Consider the following 17,112-nt stretch of genomic DNA (forward strand, 5'->3'; position numbering starts at 1 on the left):
AGATTCTTTTCCCTTTCCTTGGATTGGTGGTTTGCATATGCATTGCGTACTTTTAGGCCAAGGTATTCTCCCTATTGGTTTCTTAAACTTATTAGCATACATTTCTTCCCTACAAGACACAGCATTTGAGATTCTTCAGGATATCCCATCGCCATTGAGTTCCTATTCACTCCCCAACCACCCCCCAACACTTCGTTTATGTATTGTTTAGCGTTTTAGTCATGATTTGCTTTGGGTATAATTTATCCCCTTTCCTACGGTTCTTGCTCTTTTAGACAATAATGAATTGAAACTTTGGCAAATGTTTTCTCATTTGTTAAATGAAAATAATTCTAGCTTCCTCATGTGGCTCGTTGTGGGAAGTAAGTGAGGTGATGTAAGTATGAACTTGGTGATATGTGAAGAATAGACAGATGCTAACTGTCAGTCAAAAGGTGTGTTTTATTCCAAGGTCTGCCTGTTGTCTGCTTCTTTCAAAAAGTCTTTTCAGTCTGCCTTTCAGAAATTCTGAATTATGTTTGTTTTTCTTTACTCAAAAACATGATGTCCCTTTGTGATTGCTGGATGTTACCAAGCCCACTGGATACCTTGTAGTGTATTTCACAAGGTTTAACACCTTGAGCAGGGAAAACTCAAGGGTAAAAGCCTGTGGAATGTGGTTGATGGTGCGTGGAAGGCAGGGTGTTGTTGGAGCTATCACTTGTCAGCCAAAGAACGGAGACTGTGAAATTGGAGGGTCCAAAAACAGCCGGGTGTTAGAACAGCAAGTTCTGCCATGCAATGGAAGCTGTTTTTAGGTACTGTTAAGATTGAAATGAGTTATAGCAATGTATGGCATAATCTAATGGTGCCACCCTTTATTCCTTACTAGGCTCATATTGGCAACTTATTAACATCAAAATTCTTCAGTTACAAGGATTTTGACACTTTATTGTATACATGTGCAGCAGAGTTTGACTTTATGGAGAAGGAGGTAAGATGGGATTTATCCTTTTCTTTCCTTAGGTTTTGGTCCATTCATTTTTCATAAAGGGTGCTCCTGTTACTCAGATTCTTACCTCTGTGCTCATATCTCAGTTTGAAGGAAAAGGAAAACCTTGCAGCTTAAACCAAGATGTTCCTGTTTACATTAGCACAGCCTCATGAAATATATGATTTCTTCTGATTTTGATAATTTAGAAACATGCATTCAGTCTAGCAATAGTTTTTAGGATGAGTAAACACAGAAGCATTTCAAGTTGCTTCCTTTCAAGGGTAGTATTGATTCAGTGAAACTCTCAAGCTTTTCAGTTTCCACTTGCTTTGTGATTATTTGTTTTAATAATCTCAGTGATTTGAAATATCATTGAATACAGGTTTTTCATTCCAACAACATTTGTCTTTCTAAAACTGTACTCGTGTGTTTAGAAGGAGATCTGAGAGTAGTTGAGTGGATTGTGAGACAGAAGTCTGCAGTATTACTTATGTTGTTGAGCAAGTGATTCTCATTCTTTGAACTGTAGCTTACTAGTTTCTGGTAGTATGCTACAAACAGATATTGTGAGAATGAAAGGAGATACATAGGAAATACCGTTGATATTTTAAGATGTTTCACATTAAATACTATTTTGTAATACTTTATGAGCTAGTTTGGTTCAACAGTATTTATATATATGTGCCTTTTGTGTGTGTGTGTGTGTGTGTGTGTGTGTGTGTGTGTGTATATACACACACCACCCATGTGGTCCTGATTTATGAGGATATTTAATTATCTCTGAGACATTTTTCTTCAAAGCTGTGTGTCTGTGTGTGTATGGAACTGGCCAGCAGTCCTCTGCTGACACATTCATTTTCCCTGATCCCCACTGGGTCAAGCCACTGAATCGCAGACCAGTTGGAAGAGAGTATGCCACATGGCAGATGACTCTTTACTCCAGTGACTTATCAGTCTTCATTTCCTGTGTTCTGGCAAGTGGTTTTGACACATAATGACTGATAAAAAGTGTACAAGTGATAATGTTGAGCCTGCTGAAAGAAAATAGGGAAAAATGTCTTGCCAAACATTAAAATGCATGCCTATAGCAGATCAAGACTCCTTCAAGGAGATGGTAAAGGAAGTATAGGTATCAACAGAGAAATTAGGGCTCAGTGTAAATCCTTTAACGTTATTGAAAATAAACACGCCACTACATAGCCTTGAGAGTATGAATCATCAGTTATGTAACAGAAGAAATAGTTTACTAAGGCATAGCATGGCTTCAGCCAATTTGAAGAAAATGGCAAAGCCATGTCCAGCCGGCCATTCTTCATCTCCATAGGTATCTTCACAGGGACTGTGCTGTAGAGACAGAGCACAGTGCAGGTTCAGAGAGAGGGCATCTGCTGCATGGTGGGAAGAGGGAACAATTTAACGCAGTATCATACTGGTATGGAAAGACACTTAAGATGTATAATAGGGTAAGCAACATGCTGTGATCTTATTGAGCTATGATTAGCACACATAAAGTGTAAGCAAAATTTTAACACTGGTTTTCTTTTTTCTGGTGAAGAGGTAATTAGTGATTAACTTTATTTTGTAATTTGCATTTTCTAAATTTTCTATAGTAGTCATATTTTAATTGAATTGTACTATTGAAAGGTAGTAAAAACCAGTGAGGGAGATCTTTGCCTTTTAGATATGAAAATGGAAAGCAACAGTATTTAAAGTACAAAGACATCAAAATAGGAACATTATGGCCAAAAATAAACAATGCTGGACAGACCCCATGTGTATGTACTTAACTATGTTTTTGTGTATGTACTTGGTATGAAATGAAGAGAGCAGAGAGCACCACAGCTAAGTGATAAAAGATGCATTGTTTCATGAATATTATTTGAAAAATTGAACTGGGGTGGGAAATCAGGTTAAAGCTTTGTATCATATGCCAAACTTCATTTCAGTTGATGTGTTAAATATAAATGAAGCTTGAAAAATTAGTTTGAGAAACATTTCTTAACTTCATATTAGTACAAAATGCATATGAGAATGATTAATAGATTTGTCTGCATATAATTTAAAACTGTTATGTGTACAGTTTTGTACATTAAATGTTATAAAAATTAAAATCAAATGACTAACTGGGATGATTCTTGTGATAAAATCACGGAAACTAGAGATTAATTAGTTTAGGAGTGTTCAAATCAATAAAAAATTATCAAGGACCCTCACTCTTTCTCAGCACCAAAAATGTACAACCCCACACTGTTCCCCTACCCACCTATGCAGAAATGGGCAAAGGACGTGAACATATACAATCCATCAGGGAGGAAATGCTGATAACTGATTAAAATGTGAAATTCATTGTCTGCTTTATTTTTTCTCCGTTTTCTAGTGCTCACAATGAGCGTCTGTAACTTTTATGCTTAGAATAAAATCAATAATTATGAGAAATATTAAAAGAATTTATAATTCTAATAGAACAAGCGTGTACACATATCTCTCACTATGGTTTTTTTCCTTTGCATTTGTTCTTTTTTTTTTTAATTGAGGTATTAGTGCTTTGCAACATTGTGTTGGTTTCTGCTGTGCACCAAAGTGAATCAGCTGTATGCATACGTATATCCCTCCCTCTAAGACCTCCCCTGACAATCCCACCCCACTAGATCACCACAGAGCACTGAGCTGAGCTCTCTTCACTATTACGGCAGGTTCCCCACCAGCTATCTGTTTTATACATAGTGGTGTATTACATCAATCCTAATCTCCTAACTCACCCTGCTCCCCCTTCCTCGCACCCCTGTGTCCACATGTCTGTTCTGGACATCTCCATCTCTATTTCTGCTCTACAAATGGGTTTTTAGATACCATTTTTCTAGATTGCACATATATACATTAATATATGATATTTGTTTTTCTCTTTCTGACTTACTTCACACTAATAAACTTTTGGAATATAATGTTAAAATTGTTTGAGCTCTATTAAACTTTGTTAAGTATTTTTAACACAATTTTTTAAATACTTCCTTTTTAAAGAAAACAATCTTTTTGCTTTTATTTCCAATATTCTGGGAGGTGGGTCATAGAGGATCCTGCTGTGATGTATGTCAGAGAGTGTTTTGCCTATGTTCTATGTTCTAATTAACCTTAAAAGCTTCTGCACATCAAAGGAAACTATTAGCAAGGTGAAAAGACAGCCTTCAGAATGGGAGAAAATAATAGCAAATGAAACAACCGACACACAACTAATCTCAAAAATATACAAGCAACTCCTACAGCTCAACTCCAGAAAAATTAACGACCCAATCAAAAAATGGGCCAAAGAACTAAATAGACATTTCTCCGAAGAAGACATACAGATGGCTAACAAACACATGAAAAGATGCTCAACATCACTCATTATCAGAGAAATGCAAATCAAAACCACTATGAGGTACCATTTCACACCAGTCAGAATGGCTGCAATCCAAAAGTCTACAAATAATAAATGCTGGAGAGGGTGTGGAGAAAAGGGAACCCTCTTACACTGTTGGTGGGAATGCAAACTAGTACAGCCACTATGGAGAACAGTGTGGAGATTCCTTAAAAAACTGGAAATAGAACTGCCTTATGATCCAGCAATCCCACTGCTGGGCATACACACTGAGGAAACCAGAAGGGAAAGAGACACGTGTACCCCACTGTTCATCGCAGCACTGTTTATAATAGCCAGGACATGGAAGCAACCTAGATGTCCATCAGCAGATGATTGGATAAGAAAGCTGTGGTACATATACACAATGGAGTATTACTCAGCCATTAAAAAGAATACATTTGAATCAGTTCTAATGAGGTGGATGAAACTGAAGCCTATTATACAGAGTGAAGTAAGCCAGAAGGAAAAACACCAATACAGTATACTAATGCATATATATGGAATTTAGAAAGATGGTAACAATAACCCTGTGTACGAGACAGCAAAAGAGACACTGATGTATAGAACAGTCTTATGGATTCTGTGGGAGAGGGAGAGGGTGGGAAGATTTGGGAGAATGGCATTGAAACATGTAAAATATCATGTATGAAACGAGTTGCCAGTCCAGGTTCGATGCACGATACTGGATGCTTGGGGCTGGTGCACTGGGACGACCCAGAGGGATGGTATGGGGAGGGAGGAGGGGGAGGGTTCAGGATGGGGAACACGTGTATACCTGTGGTGGATTCATTTTGATATTTGGCAAAACTAATACAATTATGTAAAGTTTAAAAATAAAATTAGAAAAAAAAAAAACAATCTTACTACTTTTCTTATATTTATTGTTATTATTAGCAAATGTCTAATTTTTGAAATAATAAAATAGTTATTATAAATTATCAAAATTGCTTGTCTAATACAGAATAGAAAGTGAGAAAATTGGACTAAGGAGAGAGAAATCAGAAAATGCTACTTACCTTATGTTTTGTAGAATTAAAATGTACCAGTATTTTTAATATGGTTGAATCTAGCCTTCTGTTTATAAACATATTGAGGAAAGCATGCATAATTTCATGTAATGATAAAAGATTACTTTTGTGATGGAATGTGTTGATAACGAGCAAATCGATTGCAATTTAGAAATTTCAGGCCGAGAATTGTTTGAGACTGTGATCTCAAATTATTGAGAGGTGTATAGGATTGCAATGTGTAGGGCTTTTTTAGTTTAAAAAAAAAAAAAAAGATTTTTATTCCAGATAAAATGCACAGTAAAGCTCATGCCATTCTGCTGACCCTCATTGAATATTGGGCTCCCTAGTTAGAACAGTACTGTGCAAAAGTGAATAGTAATCTTTCTAGTTGCGTTTTACACTACAAGTGTTTGGGAACTGTATCTGTTAGTGTTTTCAACTCAGCATTTTGGGGAAGTTCATTTCTATGAAAATGTATCTCCATTTTTATGATGGGAATCAGTGGGTAGATTGGTGAATGCATAAGTTTCTTAACATGTTTTAAAACTCACTTGGTTCATGATTGGCAGTTTCATTTGAAATAACATTCTTCTCTAATGAAACACTTCTTTGAATTTCAGACTCCCTTGAGGTATACAAAGACATTATTGCTTCCAGTAGTTCTTGTTGTGTTTATTGTAATCATTAGAAAGGTAAGTCTATTCTTTACCGTATGAGTACTTTCTCATAATAAAACATGTTCTTATTTCTTCATAGTAGTTACATGTACTAGGCTACATGTTAATCTAACACAATACTTACATAGATTTATTGAAGCACACTCTGTATTTTCTTACTAATAACCTTTGATGAATATTTATAAATCTTAAAAAATATTGTGCTAGTTACCAACATAAAGTAAACCTAAGAAAAGGACACTTACATTTTGAGAGTCATGTGTTTTGAAAGATAGGATCAGAGAGATCATGTTGACCCACAGACAATTGTTTCTGCTTATGTGAATTATTATTGACTCACTTCTAACTTTTATGTAACATTTTATTAAAATATTTAACATATGCCTTTCTAAGTCATTTGTGTAGTCTTCATTAAATTCTGGATAGAGTTTATTATTAATCAAAAGGAAAAATAGAATATTAACAATGTTTTACTAAACTCAATGAAATAGACTCCCGACTTAGCTTTGATAATGAAATCTTAAGTCCAGATATAAATCAGGCCAAGGAAGTTCTAATCTTTAGCAAAGAGTGGTATGATATTCTTTTTTCTTCTTAAGAGTTAGTGAACTTTATAACTACAAATGTTTTAAGTGAATGACTTGGGATTAGTCTGTAATTGAAAAATAAATGATAGACCCTAAAGGTTTTCTAATTCAGAGCTATTATTTCTATGTTAGTACAATGTCATGTATTTGTGGAATATTCTGTATTGTAATTATTATTCACATCATATATTTATAATCTCTCTAAATATTTCACATACCTTATTTCAGTTGGTTCTTCAGTAACATTCTAGGGTACAGATACTATTATTACCATTTTGGCAAATGCAAAATTGGAAGGTCGGAGAGGTTGTTACTGGCCTCACATCATCTCCATTAAAAAGCAAGGGAAGAGTGAGAATCAGATGGCCCCTTTACCCTCCTGTTTGGACATCATAGTTATTATTCCTGTATAGTGTATAGTTAAGTAGAGGCACTACCAAGAACCTGAATGTGGTGGAATTCAGTAAAGGTGAATTAGAAGCTGAAAGGTCAGGTTTCAAGACCCTTCTTAGTTGTTGTCCACCTTCAGGAAGATCATTCAATCCTTCTGAGCCTGTTGCTCATTTATAACATAATAATAAAACCTAATCTGAACAGGGTTGATTATAGATATGCTTAAGTACATATACAAATGTAAGATTCTGTTGTCATAATTACTATTTCTGAGTTACTTCTTATCTCCATACTTCTGTATTTTAAAGTAAGTAAAAGTTTGAAAGTCTAGAAAATGTTACTTGAATTTTTTTTCCAATACAGCTGTTATAAAGTGTTTAAAAATCTATTTGCAGGTTATTAGTGACATGTGGGTTGTCTTAACTAAACAGCAGACACATATAAGGTAAATATGGCATTAATGACTTTGTTACTTCCTCCAGTTTATTAAGTAGGTATTTACAGGGTATTAATTTTATAGTTATGTGTTGTGCACGCAACATTTGATAACTGATGTTTCAGTTGTTGCCATCCCCCTTCTCTGCTTTTATCCTTATTCCCTCTCTGAGCAGAGCTAAGCACATCACTTACTTGTCTCTAAGCCCCATCCAGTATGCTCTGACAGTAGCCCTACACGTATTTCTACTTGAAGGACACAGCTTTGTGCTTCAGTTTGGCAGGTAAAGCAAATTACTCTGTTGATGGTTTTAGGACCAATGGACAGCCTTTTGACAGAAGAAGAGGGAAATGTAAAAGTGGATCATACCTCAGTTTTTACATAAAATAAATTCCAGATAGATCAAAGATTTAAATATAGAGAAAAATGAAACTCCCAAATAAACCAAGAGTTTATCATAATGTTAGAGTTAGAGGCCTTGTTAAGAATGGCATAAAACCGATAAGGTAGAAGGAAAGGTTGATATGGTTGACCAGATAAATTCTATGGTAAAATACCATAAGCATTATTCAAAGCAAATACAACTTGGGGGAAATATTTGCAGATCATAACAAGGTAGTAATGACCATCACACATAAAGAACGTCTATAAATTAACAAGAAAAATGCTAAAAACCCATTTGAAAAATGAGTGAAAGGCACACACAGGCAGCTGAGAAAACACATTCCCATTTTCGCTTTCCCACTACACTCATGTCCCACGAATCTCTTTTGTGCTCTTTGACCAGGAAAATCAGTTTCCTGCCCTTGCAGTGGTTGTGCCCTAAGCCCGTAATTGTGCCCTCTGCTTCCCACAGCCTGTCTTGGCATGACTCACTTCTCTAATCTTTGCCTAAATGTCACCTCCTGTAAGAAGCCTTTTCTGCCTATCATCTCTGAGTAGATCCCTTGTCTCCTTGCTTGTTATTCTCCACTGTCACACCCTTTTTCTTTCTCTCAGCATTTTTCACCATGTGTTTACAAACTGCAGTGTTGTTGCCTGTATCTCCTGAAAGGGGGGATGGCCATTTCTTTTCAGTTCAGCAGTCTATATGCAGTGCCTGGCATATGAGGAAAGAATAGTAGTTGAGTGATAAAGGCTTATGCATGAGTAAATAGATACATGAAAAAAATGCTCAGTCCCATGATAATGTGGAAACCTTTTTACTTGCCAGGTTTGTAAAAATTAATACCCAGTGCTTGCAAGGGTGGTAGGGCAGTAAAGCAAAACATATGGTGGGCCTGTCCTTTAACCCAGCAGTTTCACCGATGCAAATGTGTCCCCTAGAAACGCTCATAGAAATGCAGAGGTGATGGTACAGAGATGCCCACTGTGGTGGTGTGTAAATATGAAAGTGAAAACAGCCAAAGTATTCGGTAGTACAGGATTGGTTTAATTATGAGCCAGTCAGAAAGTAGAATTCTTTATGGATATTTCATCATACATCTTTGAATTAAAAATTATAAAACATATAAAGGATGATTATACTTTTATTTTAAATATGAAGATTTTATATGTTTATTTGTACATAGGGATGTGGAAAGATAAAACTTATAATTATTAGTAGGGGATAGGATTAGAGGATGGAGTAAAGGAAGTTTTAATTCTAGTTTCATTCTTTTGTGAGTGTTTTGGGGGGCAGTAGAGATTGTTGAATTTGTGTGTCTGTATATTTTCTTTTATAACACAGCCTTATGTATTGTTCTTTAACCTCTGCAGTGATAAATTATTGCATGCACTCTGGTTCTCATTTAGAAGCAATTTATTGTAACTGTACCCTTGCTTCTACCCGACACCTTTGAGGGCTGAGAAAAAGGAAAAAGCTTCTAGTACATAAAGCCAAAATTTATTTTCGATTGAGATGAAAAATTTTTAAGAGCTCAGAAAAGGGCTAAAGGTTACAACTATAGTATGCATCTGGAAGAGAAAGGGGGAACTTTTCACAGAAACAAGAGAGTCTTTTCAATAATAACTCAACTATAGAAATAATTATAGAAAAACACTGAGCTTCATGGGGCTCTCAATCTAGGTAGGATCAGAGCTTTTTGGAAAGGAGAAAGGCACATTGACATTTCATTTTGCATTAAGTACCAAAGTCATATGCCAATATAAAAAGGGGAGGGGTAGGATACACATTTTAATTCTCAAGATGTGAGCACGAGTGTCTCCTTTATTCAGGGACCTAGGGGTTAAAGGAGGATAAAGACAGCATGATGAGGTAGAAAATGTATTGATTCTGAAACCAGTCAATATATAGACCTGGCTTTGCTGCTTACTAGCTCTGTGACTTGCTTTCCTTAGCTGTCAGTTGGGATAATAAATAGTTGTAAGATCAGAGTTAATGTAATGGTCATATTAATGGTCATATTAACATTAATGTAATGGTCATATTAACATTCTAGGTGCTTAATAAATGGTAATGGATAATTTGTACTTGGAATGAAAGAAGAATAAAGGAGGACCCATTCACTTCCTTCATTTGCCTAATATATTTACTCTTTGCTAGTACATCAGTATTTTTGAAACCAAATCGTCCAATCAGATACTATGCTACCCAGATTACCTAGATTAGGGGTTAATTGAATCATTTGTTCATTCATTCAAAAAAAAAAAGAATTGAACTGTATTTGCTAGGCATTGTTCTAGGTCTTAGGTCTTGAAATATTTCAGTGTTTAGCATAGAGAAGGCATGTGTTATCGAGTTGTATATTTGTATCTCTGATCCAGACTTCTCCCTTGAACTTAAGATTTATACATAGACTCAGTGTTTGTCATCTCTATTGGGGTGTCTGGTGAGAATCTCAAATTCTGTGAACGCAGTACTGAGCCTCTGAATGTGCTTCCCTGTCAGCACACTTCTGCTGGATCTTCTTCAGCTCATTTTCCTTCTGGCTCCCTCTTCTCTAATCATGCCGTCTTTACTGTCAGCCTGCCAAGGAGCCGGCTGCCATGAGTTAGTGAGTGAGTGAAGTTGCTCAGTCGTGTCTGACTCTTTGTGACCCCATGGACTGTAGCCCACCAGGCTCCTCCGTCCATGGGATTCTCCAGGCAAGAATACTGGAGTGGATTGCCATTTCCTTCTCTGCTACCATGGGGCTTTGTCATGTTTGTTCTCTCTGCCTGAAGTGCTGTTCCACCGGGGATCCTCAGGCTCCAATTCTCAGGTCCTCAAGGCTCTGCTAAGAGTTCACTCAGTTGGTGACCACACAGATAAATTTATACCACCCTGGACATCCAGTACTTCCTGCATCTTTTCCCTGGTTTCCTTTTTTCTGCATGGTATTTATTGCCATGTAATGTTTGCTTATTTGCTTCTGTTTGTCTCCTTCAACTTATATGTAAACTCTGGGGCACAGTTTCCCCCCCACCCCATCTTATTTACTGCTCTGTCTTCAGTGTTCAGTGAAATTGAGTGAATGGATGGATTTGTACCCTGTCCTCCTGAAGGGTTCATTTCAGTAGGGGGAGTCAGAGGATACTCAAGTAAACCTATAAGTGAACATTTTATTTTCTATGAGAAGATAAAACAGGGAAATGGAGTGTGAGTGATCAAGGTGGGAGGCACTGAATATGGGAGTCAAAGGAGCTGTCTGATGTTTTAAGGCGTAAAATGAGTCTAGTGTGACGGAGCACAGTTGGTCAAGAGGGAACACGGTAGAAGGTGAATTTCAAGGGTGAAAGATGGGGACCATCTAAAGAAGACTATGTGTAATTACCAAAAAAAAAAAAAAAAGCAAACCCACAACCAACTAGAAAGTCTTAAGAATGGCATATCTGGATTCCCATTTTTGAAATTTGCTCTCAGTGCTGTGATGAGACTCAACACAGGGTTGGGGTGCTGGGAAGGGGACCAGCGTGAGATGTGGGGGGGGATAGGCCTATAAAGATGTATCCTTTCTTAGGAAATTAACATCAAGCAAAACTAAAGGTGGCATTTTGTGACTATTTTTTGTTTCAGAACTGCTGCTGTGAAAAAGTCTTGTGTGTGGCTTCCTATATTGTCTCTGTGGCAGTTATAGTTTATGTGGGAGCCAAGGGACCACTGGGGACAGGAAGTAGGGCTATGGGACTGTGAGGGCTCCCTGCTTTGTCAGGATATTACTCGTGAGGTATGTGATACATGGCAGCCAGCAAGTCTTGTTGGCCTAAAAATACCCATGTAGTCAGATATGTGGGATGTGCAAAATAAATTGTTTTAAAAGACTGTAGCATCTGTTTGGTTTATAACTTTTAGTTATTTTGGTTTACATGTATGTGTCCTGAGGGAATATTATAGAAGTTGTAAAACTCATATTTGTCAGGTAAAAATGCACATGATTGAAGTGCTTCAATGGTGATTCAATGGTAGTATTTCTTTTTTCATTTCAGAAAACACCAGTTTGATCATGGAGAGGTAAAGACTTAATATTACCAAAGTGTGCCTTGTTTTAATGTTTGTATATATTTGGACTTTTCTTTCTATTCATTTTCTCACTTTAAATAGGCCTGTATGCATTTTTATGAGAATACTGCAAATATGACCATTCATTTGTTAAAGTAGGTAGCTAGGAAACTCACTTGGTCTGTTCTGATCATCATCAAGGTAATAGCAGTTCACTGCTGGGGTCCATTTAGGCACTGTTGCAGAGTATCTTTGACATGATTGGAGATCATTTTCCTCTCTGCTCACCTTGCCCAGAGGCCTCAGAGATGTGACTGGCTGCTGTTCCCATTTCCTGGTGATTCAGCCTGTTTCTTTTTAAATAAGGGATAATTGACATATAATGCTAGTTTCAGATGTACAGCATACTGATTTGAATTTGCATACCTTGTGGATTGATCACCACAGTAAATCTAGTTAAAATTCTTACTATACATAGTTACTAAAAATTTTTTTCTTGTGATGAAGACTTTTAGGATCCTCTTTCTTAGCAATGGCATGGTGACTATAGTTGATGATACTGTATTTCATATTTCCACCTGGTTCAGAAGTGTGGGCTTTATTAACCCCAGACTTGATTCTGAGTGGAATTATAGGTCCACTTGCCTTAAGGATTTTATAATTTTAGCCCTCTAATAAAATGGAGAAGTTTGAAAGTGAATTTTAAGACTTGTTTATTTCAGAAATCAAAATATTGTTTCTAAGAAAAAGTACTCTTTTCTAGTATATTCACCAATTTAACAATATATTCTTAAACTTCACAAATATTAGGAGTAAAAAATATGTTCTCTGTCTTTCAGCTGGTTTATCACGCATTGCAACTGCTAGCATATACAGTCCTTGGTGTTTTAATTATGAGACTAAAGCTCTTCTTGACACCACACATGTGTGTTATGGCTTCCTTGATCTGCTCAAAACAGGTGAGATGATTGTTATGTCGGTATTATAGATGCTGTGATAATTTTACCCCAGCCTTTGTTATTAAGTGGCTCTAAAATAATATTGAATTGCCCAAAGTTCTTTAAATTGTTATAATTAAAGTTCTTCATGGTTTTGTTATAATCTTTCCAAAGGTTAAGGGCCACAGCAGATCATTTATCCTTTTAACTTCTAAAATGGTCCTAGGCATACAACAAACACTCATTCAGTGCAGGCTAAATTCATGAATGGTAACTATGTAGATATTGACAGAAAGCAGTGATCGCACAGGGGCCCACACTCAGAAGGACTCTGCACCGAGATTGATGCATAGCTATTTCGCTGCTTTGAGCGTCTTAAAAATTGTCAGTCAAGGAACCCATGTTTTTATTTTGCACTGAGTTTGGCAAATTATTTAGGTAGGCCTGACCTTACTGGAACCTGGAAGTAGAGAGAGCAAATTAAGAGAAGAATTTCTTAAACCATGTCCCACCTATATAAAGCTAATGGTAGAATTCTTTCGACCCCTCAGGTTATTGTTTCTGGAACTTTTCCTTCGAATTATTAGTCCTGTATCTGGGATGCTAGCAGAGACTGTATTCTTCTCTGGGAAGAACTTTTGCTTATTTCAGGATGCAGGCTGCTTGTACTAACCATTGTCAATGTGTTCTTTATTTGATTTCAGCTATTTGGATGGCTCTTTTGCAAAGTGCATCCTGGTGCTGTTGTTTTTGCTGTGTTAGCAGCAATGTCAATACAAGGTTCTGCAAATTTACAAACCCAGTGGAATATTGTAGGGGAATTCAGCAATTTGCCACAAGAAGAACTTATAGAATGGATTAAATATAGTACTAAACCGGGTAAAAAAAAGTCTTATTATTTAGCTGTGGTTTTCCCTATGGTTTTATATACAAGTGCACAACCTTAACTTAGTTACTTCCAGTGGTTTTAATCTTTCTAAGAAACCCTGTTTCTCGATTATCTAGAAAGAGAGAGATGTTAATCTTGCTTATGAAATTTGCTAAAGAAATGTTGTAAGTATTTTCTTAATAATTTATTTCTCTGTTTTCCATAAATTCTAATTTTTTAAAAAATATATCCAAAGTTTTGCATGGCACAGTTTAAAATGATTTATGGTATGCTTATTTTCCTGATTAATTTTTAATCTCAGTCCTTCACATTCCTTCTTGAAATGAACTCAAGGAATATGATACTTGATTCATGTATCCAAAGGGAACTTTTTGTTGTCATAAGGGAGGCCTGGAGTGCTGCAATTCATGGGGTCGCAAAGAGTCGGACATGACTGAGCAACTGAACTGAATATCAAATCATCTTTCAGAATTCCTTGGTGCTGTAAAACTTCTCTAGTCAATGTGTTACTTCTTCTTAGAATCAGGAAAATGCACTAAAAACAAACAACCACAAGAAACAGAGATCTTCAGTGATGAGGCTTTGTCTTGCAAGGAAAATATTTTATCCAGACTTGGTTGCTGACCACCATTTTATCAGCTACCCAATTCATTCTGGTTCTGTTACTGAATCTTTATGTCACGATTCAGGCCTCAGCTTTTTTACCTGGGAAGTAATGGAGCTGACCAGAGGGGGACTCCTTGTCACGTCCCCCAGGGGTCTTCCTAAGCCCTTTGCTCCTGCTTTGCAGATGCAGTGTTTGCGGGTGCCATGCCCACAATGGCAAGTGTTAAACTCTCCGCACTTCGGCCCGTTGTGAATCATCCACATTATGAAGATGCGGGTTTAAGGTTAGTACACAATTATCACATTGTTGAAAACAAGTTTTTCATACAAATAGAAAATGAGCGAGGGAACCAGCAGCATAACAAGAAGTATTTCAAAAAGGATATGGTGAACTGGAGTATATAGAGGCTGGGGACAAAGAATACTGAGATAACATGGTTAAGTTCAGTGCAAACTGTTAAGGCCCCATAGGACAATAAAGCTGCAGTCTTTGGGGTTCTCTTCTCTCCTTGGCAGCATAAAGAAATCACACAGTGTCTGTGTTATACAGGGCTCCAAAACACCCAGGTCCTTATTAGTTATCATCACCTTTAAGTTCCTCCAGAAAATTCATTAGCCTATAGTTTTTATTAAGGTTTTCTCATAGGATATTTTTCTTGAATTTTGAGGAGTCAGTTGAAATGGAATCTAATTCAAGGAGAGGTTTTATTTTTTATTCTCTAATTTTCACCAATATAGTTCTACTGAAATGATCATGTGTTTTTTTTCTACTATTTTTTCATAAGTTAGAATGTTGTGTTCTCTTTGAAAATGTTTGTCGCTCAGTCATGTCCAACTCTTTGTGACCCCCGTGGACTGTAGCCCACTAGGCTCCTCTGTCCATGGAATTCTCCAGGCAAGAATATTGAAGTGGGTTGCCATTTCCTTCTCCAGGGGATCTTCCCAACCTGGGGATTGAACCTGGGTCTCCCAACATTGCAGGCAGATTCTTTACTGTCTGAGCCACCAGGGAAGCCCATGTTCTCTCTGAAAAGGAAAAAGATTAAATTTTCATTTAATTTCTAGGTTGGTCAGCTAGTCATTTCCTAAGTGATTGGTGATCTTATTAATATTTTACGTAACAGTGGGCCATACCTTTTATAAATAAAAAAGCTTTTTCATTAAAAAATCAATTTTAGCAAACTAATTTCTGGAGCAACTGTGTTGAATAAACTTAGTTTTTTGTTTTAATTATGAATAAAATGGAGAGCCATTTAATACTAATTGTTGGTTATCAAAGTTAGGACTGTCGTACCTTTAAAGTTAACAACAAACCTTTCAAGTAGTCCTGTAGTTGTCTTTGTGTAGCTCGTACTCGTATCTGTGATAGAGTGATGGGAAATTTAAATCAAGCAATCAAACAAACCAAAAGACTGAGTTTGGCGATGAAAAGATTCATTAAACTGAACTGCTTCTCTCAGGACTCTTGTGCTGCCTGTGCCTTTTTTTGGTTGACCTCCCCAGTGCCCCTGAGCCAGGAGCTCTTGTGAAGAATGTCCTCTTGACCTGATTTTTCTATAGAGTCTTTCTTCTAGTTCCATTCAGTACTTCTGTCCAAATAGGTTGATTGCATTCTTTTGATCTTGAAAATCTTCTGCCCAATTAATTTTCTTTACAGAGCCAGAACGAAAATAGTATATTCGATGTATAGTCGGAAAGCAGCTGAAGAAGTGAAGCGAGAACTGATAAAGTTACAAGTGAATTACTACATTCTGGAAGAATCGTGGTGTATAAGAAGATCCAAGTGAGTACTCAGCAACAGTACTTTATATTCATAGGACATTAAAGTTAATTCAGTCTCATGGAAAGTGCTTTACTAGTTGTATGTGTGAAACATATATAATATTTAGCAAAGTATAAGCCAAAAAACCTTTCTAATAATTATTTGGAGTTTTTTTCTTTTCAAATCATTATAAATATCTTTTTAATTTGTAATGATCTGCATGTGCACATTTCCTTTGTATGTGCACTTATTGATAATTTCCCAAATTGTTCACACTTGTCTTTGGTGTTTTTTTAAAAAAACTCTAAAGTTGGATGTATTTTCTTTCAAAAGACTTGTAGAGTTGAAGCCAAGTAGTGGAGAGTCTCACTGTAATGAAGTCCAGCAGCTTTATCTGTTCCACATCTCTACAACTTATATCCTGGGATAGAGGGGACCCTCTCCCAAATTCACCTTAGAGCAGGGATCCCCCAACATCTGGCTCTAACGCCTGATGATCTGAGTTGGAGCTTTGTAATAATAGAAATAAAGTGCACAATAAGTGTAATGCACTTGAATCATCCTGAAGCCTTCCTCTGCCCCGCTTCTTTGGAACAATTATCTTTCGTGAAACTGGTCCCTGGTGCCAAAAAGGTTGGGGAACTTCTGACTTAGAGTGAAGCTTCTGTCTTACTGTTTGTGTCTTATTTGAGTGGGCAAATGATTAACATTACAGCAACCCCTATTCTCCTGGGTTTATATTTTAAATTTTTTCTATTTCCACAGAGAAGTTCACTAAGCACATTAGTTAAGAGTTGGTAAGATTTCAAAGCAAATATGAATTCTAAAGGTGGGCTGCAGTCCATGGGGTCGCTAGGAGTCAGACACGACTGAGCGACTTCACTTTGACTTTTCACTTTCATGCATTGGAGGAGAAAATGGCAACCCACTCCAGTGTTCTTGCCTGGAGAATCCCAGGGATGGGGGAGCCTCGTGGGCTGCTGTCTGTGGGGTCGCACAGAGTCGGACACTACTGAAGCGACTT

General features: G+C 36.8%; 1 protein-coding gene across 3 annotated transcripts in view; it reads left to right on the forward strand.

Moving 5' to 3' along the window:
• DPY19L1 (dpy-19 like C-mannosyltransferase 1) overlaps positions 1-17,112 on the forward strand; it is a 94,030-nt gene that overhangs the window by 66,675 nt on the left and 10,243 nt on the right. For all 3 annotated transcript variants that reach the window (XM_061414159.1, XM_061414160.1, XM_061414161.1), the window contains 8 exons: positions 872-973; positions 6,001-6,072; positions 7,433-7,482; positions 11,881-11,905; positions 12,733-12,852; positions 13,536-13,710; positions 14,511-14,610; positions 15,984-16,109. In XM_061414159.1, the coding sequence (XP_061270143.1) occupies positions 872-973; positions 6,001-6,072; positions 7,433-7,482; positions 11,881-11,905; positions 12,733-12,852; positions 13,536-13,710; positions 14,511-14,610; positions 15,984-16,109 (770 nt within the window). The remainder of the gene's footprint in view (positions 1-871; positions 974-6,000; positions 6,073-7,432; positions 7,483-11,880; positions 11,906-12,732; positions 12,853-13,535; positions 13,711-14,510; positions 14,611-15,983; positions 16,110-17,112) is intronic.

Source organism: Bos javanicus, chromosome 4 (assembly GCF_032452875.1).
Source record: "Bos javanicus breed banteng chromosome 4, ARS-OSU_banteng_1.0, whole genome shotgun sequence".
In the NCBI taxonomy this organism is placed as follows: Eukaryota; Metazoa; Chordata; class Mammalia; order Artiodactyla; family Bovidae; genus Bos; species Bos javanicus.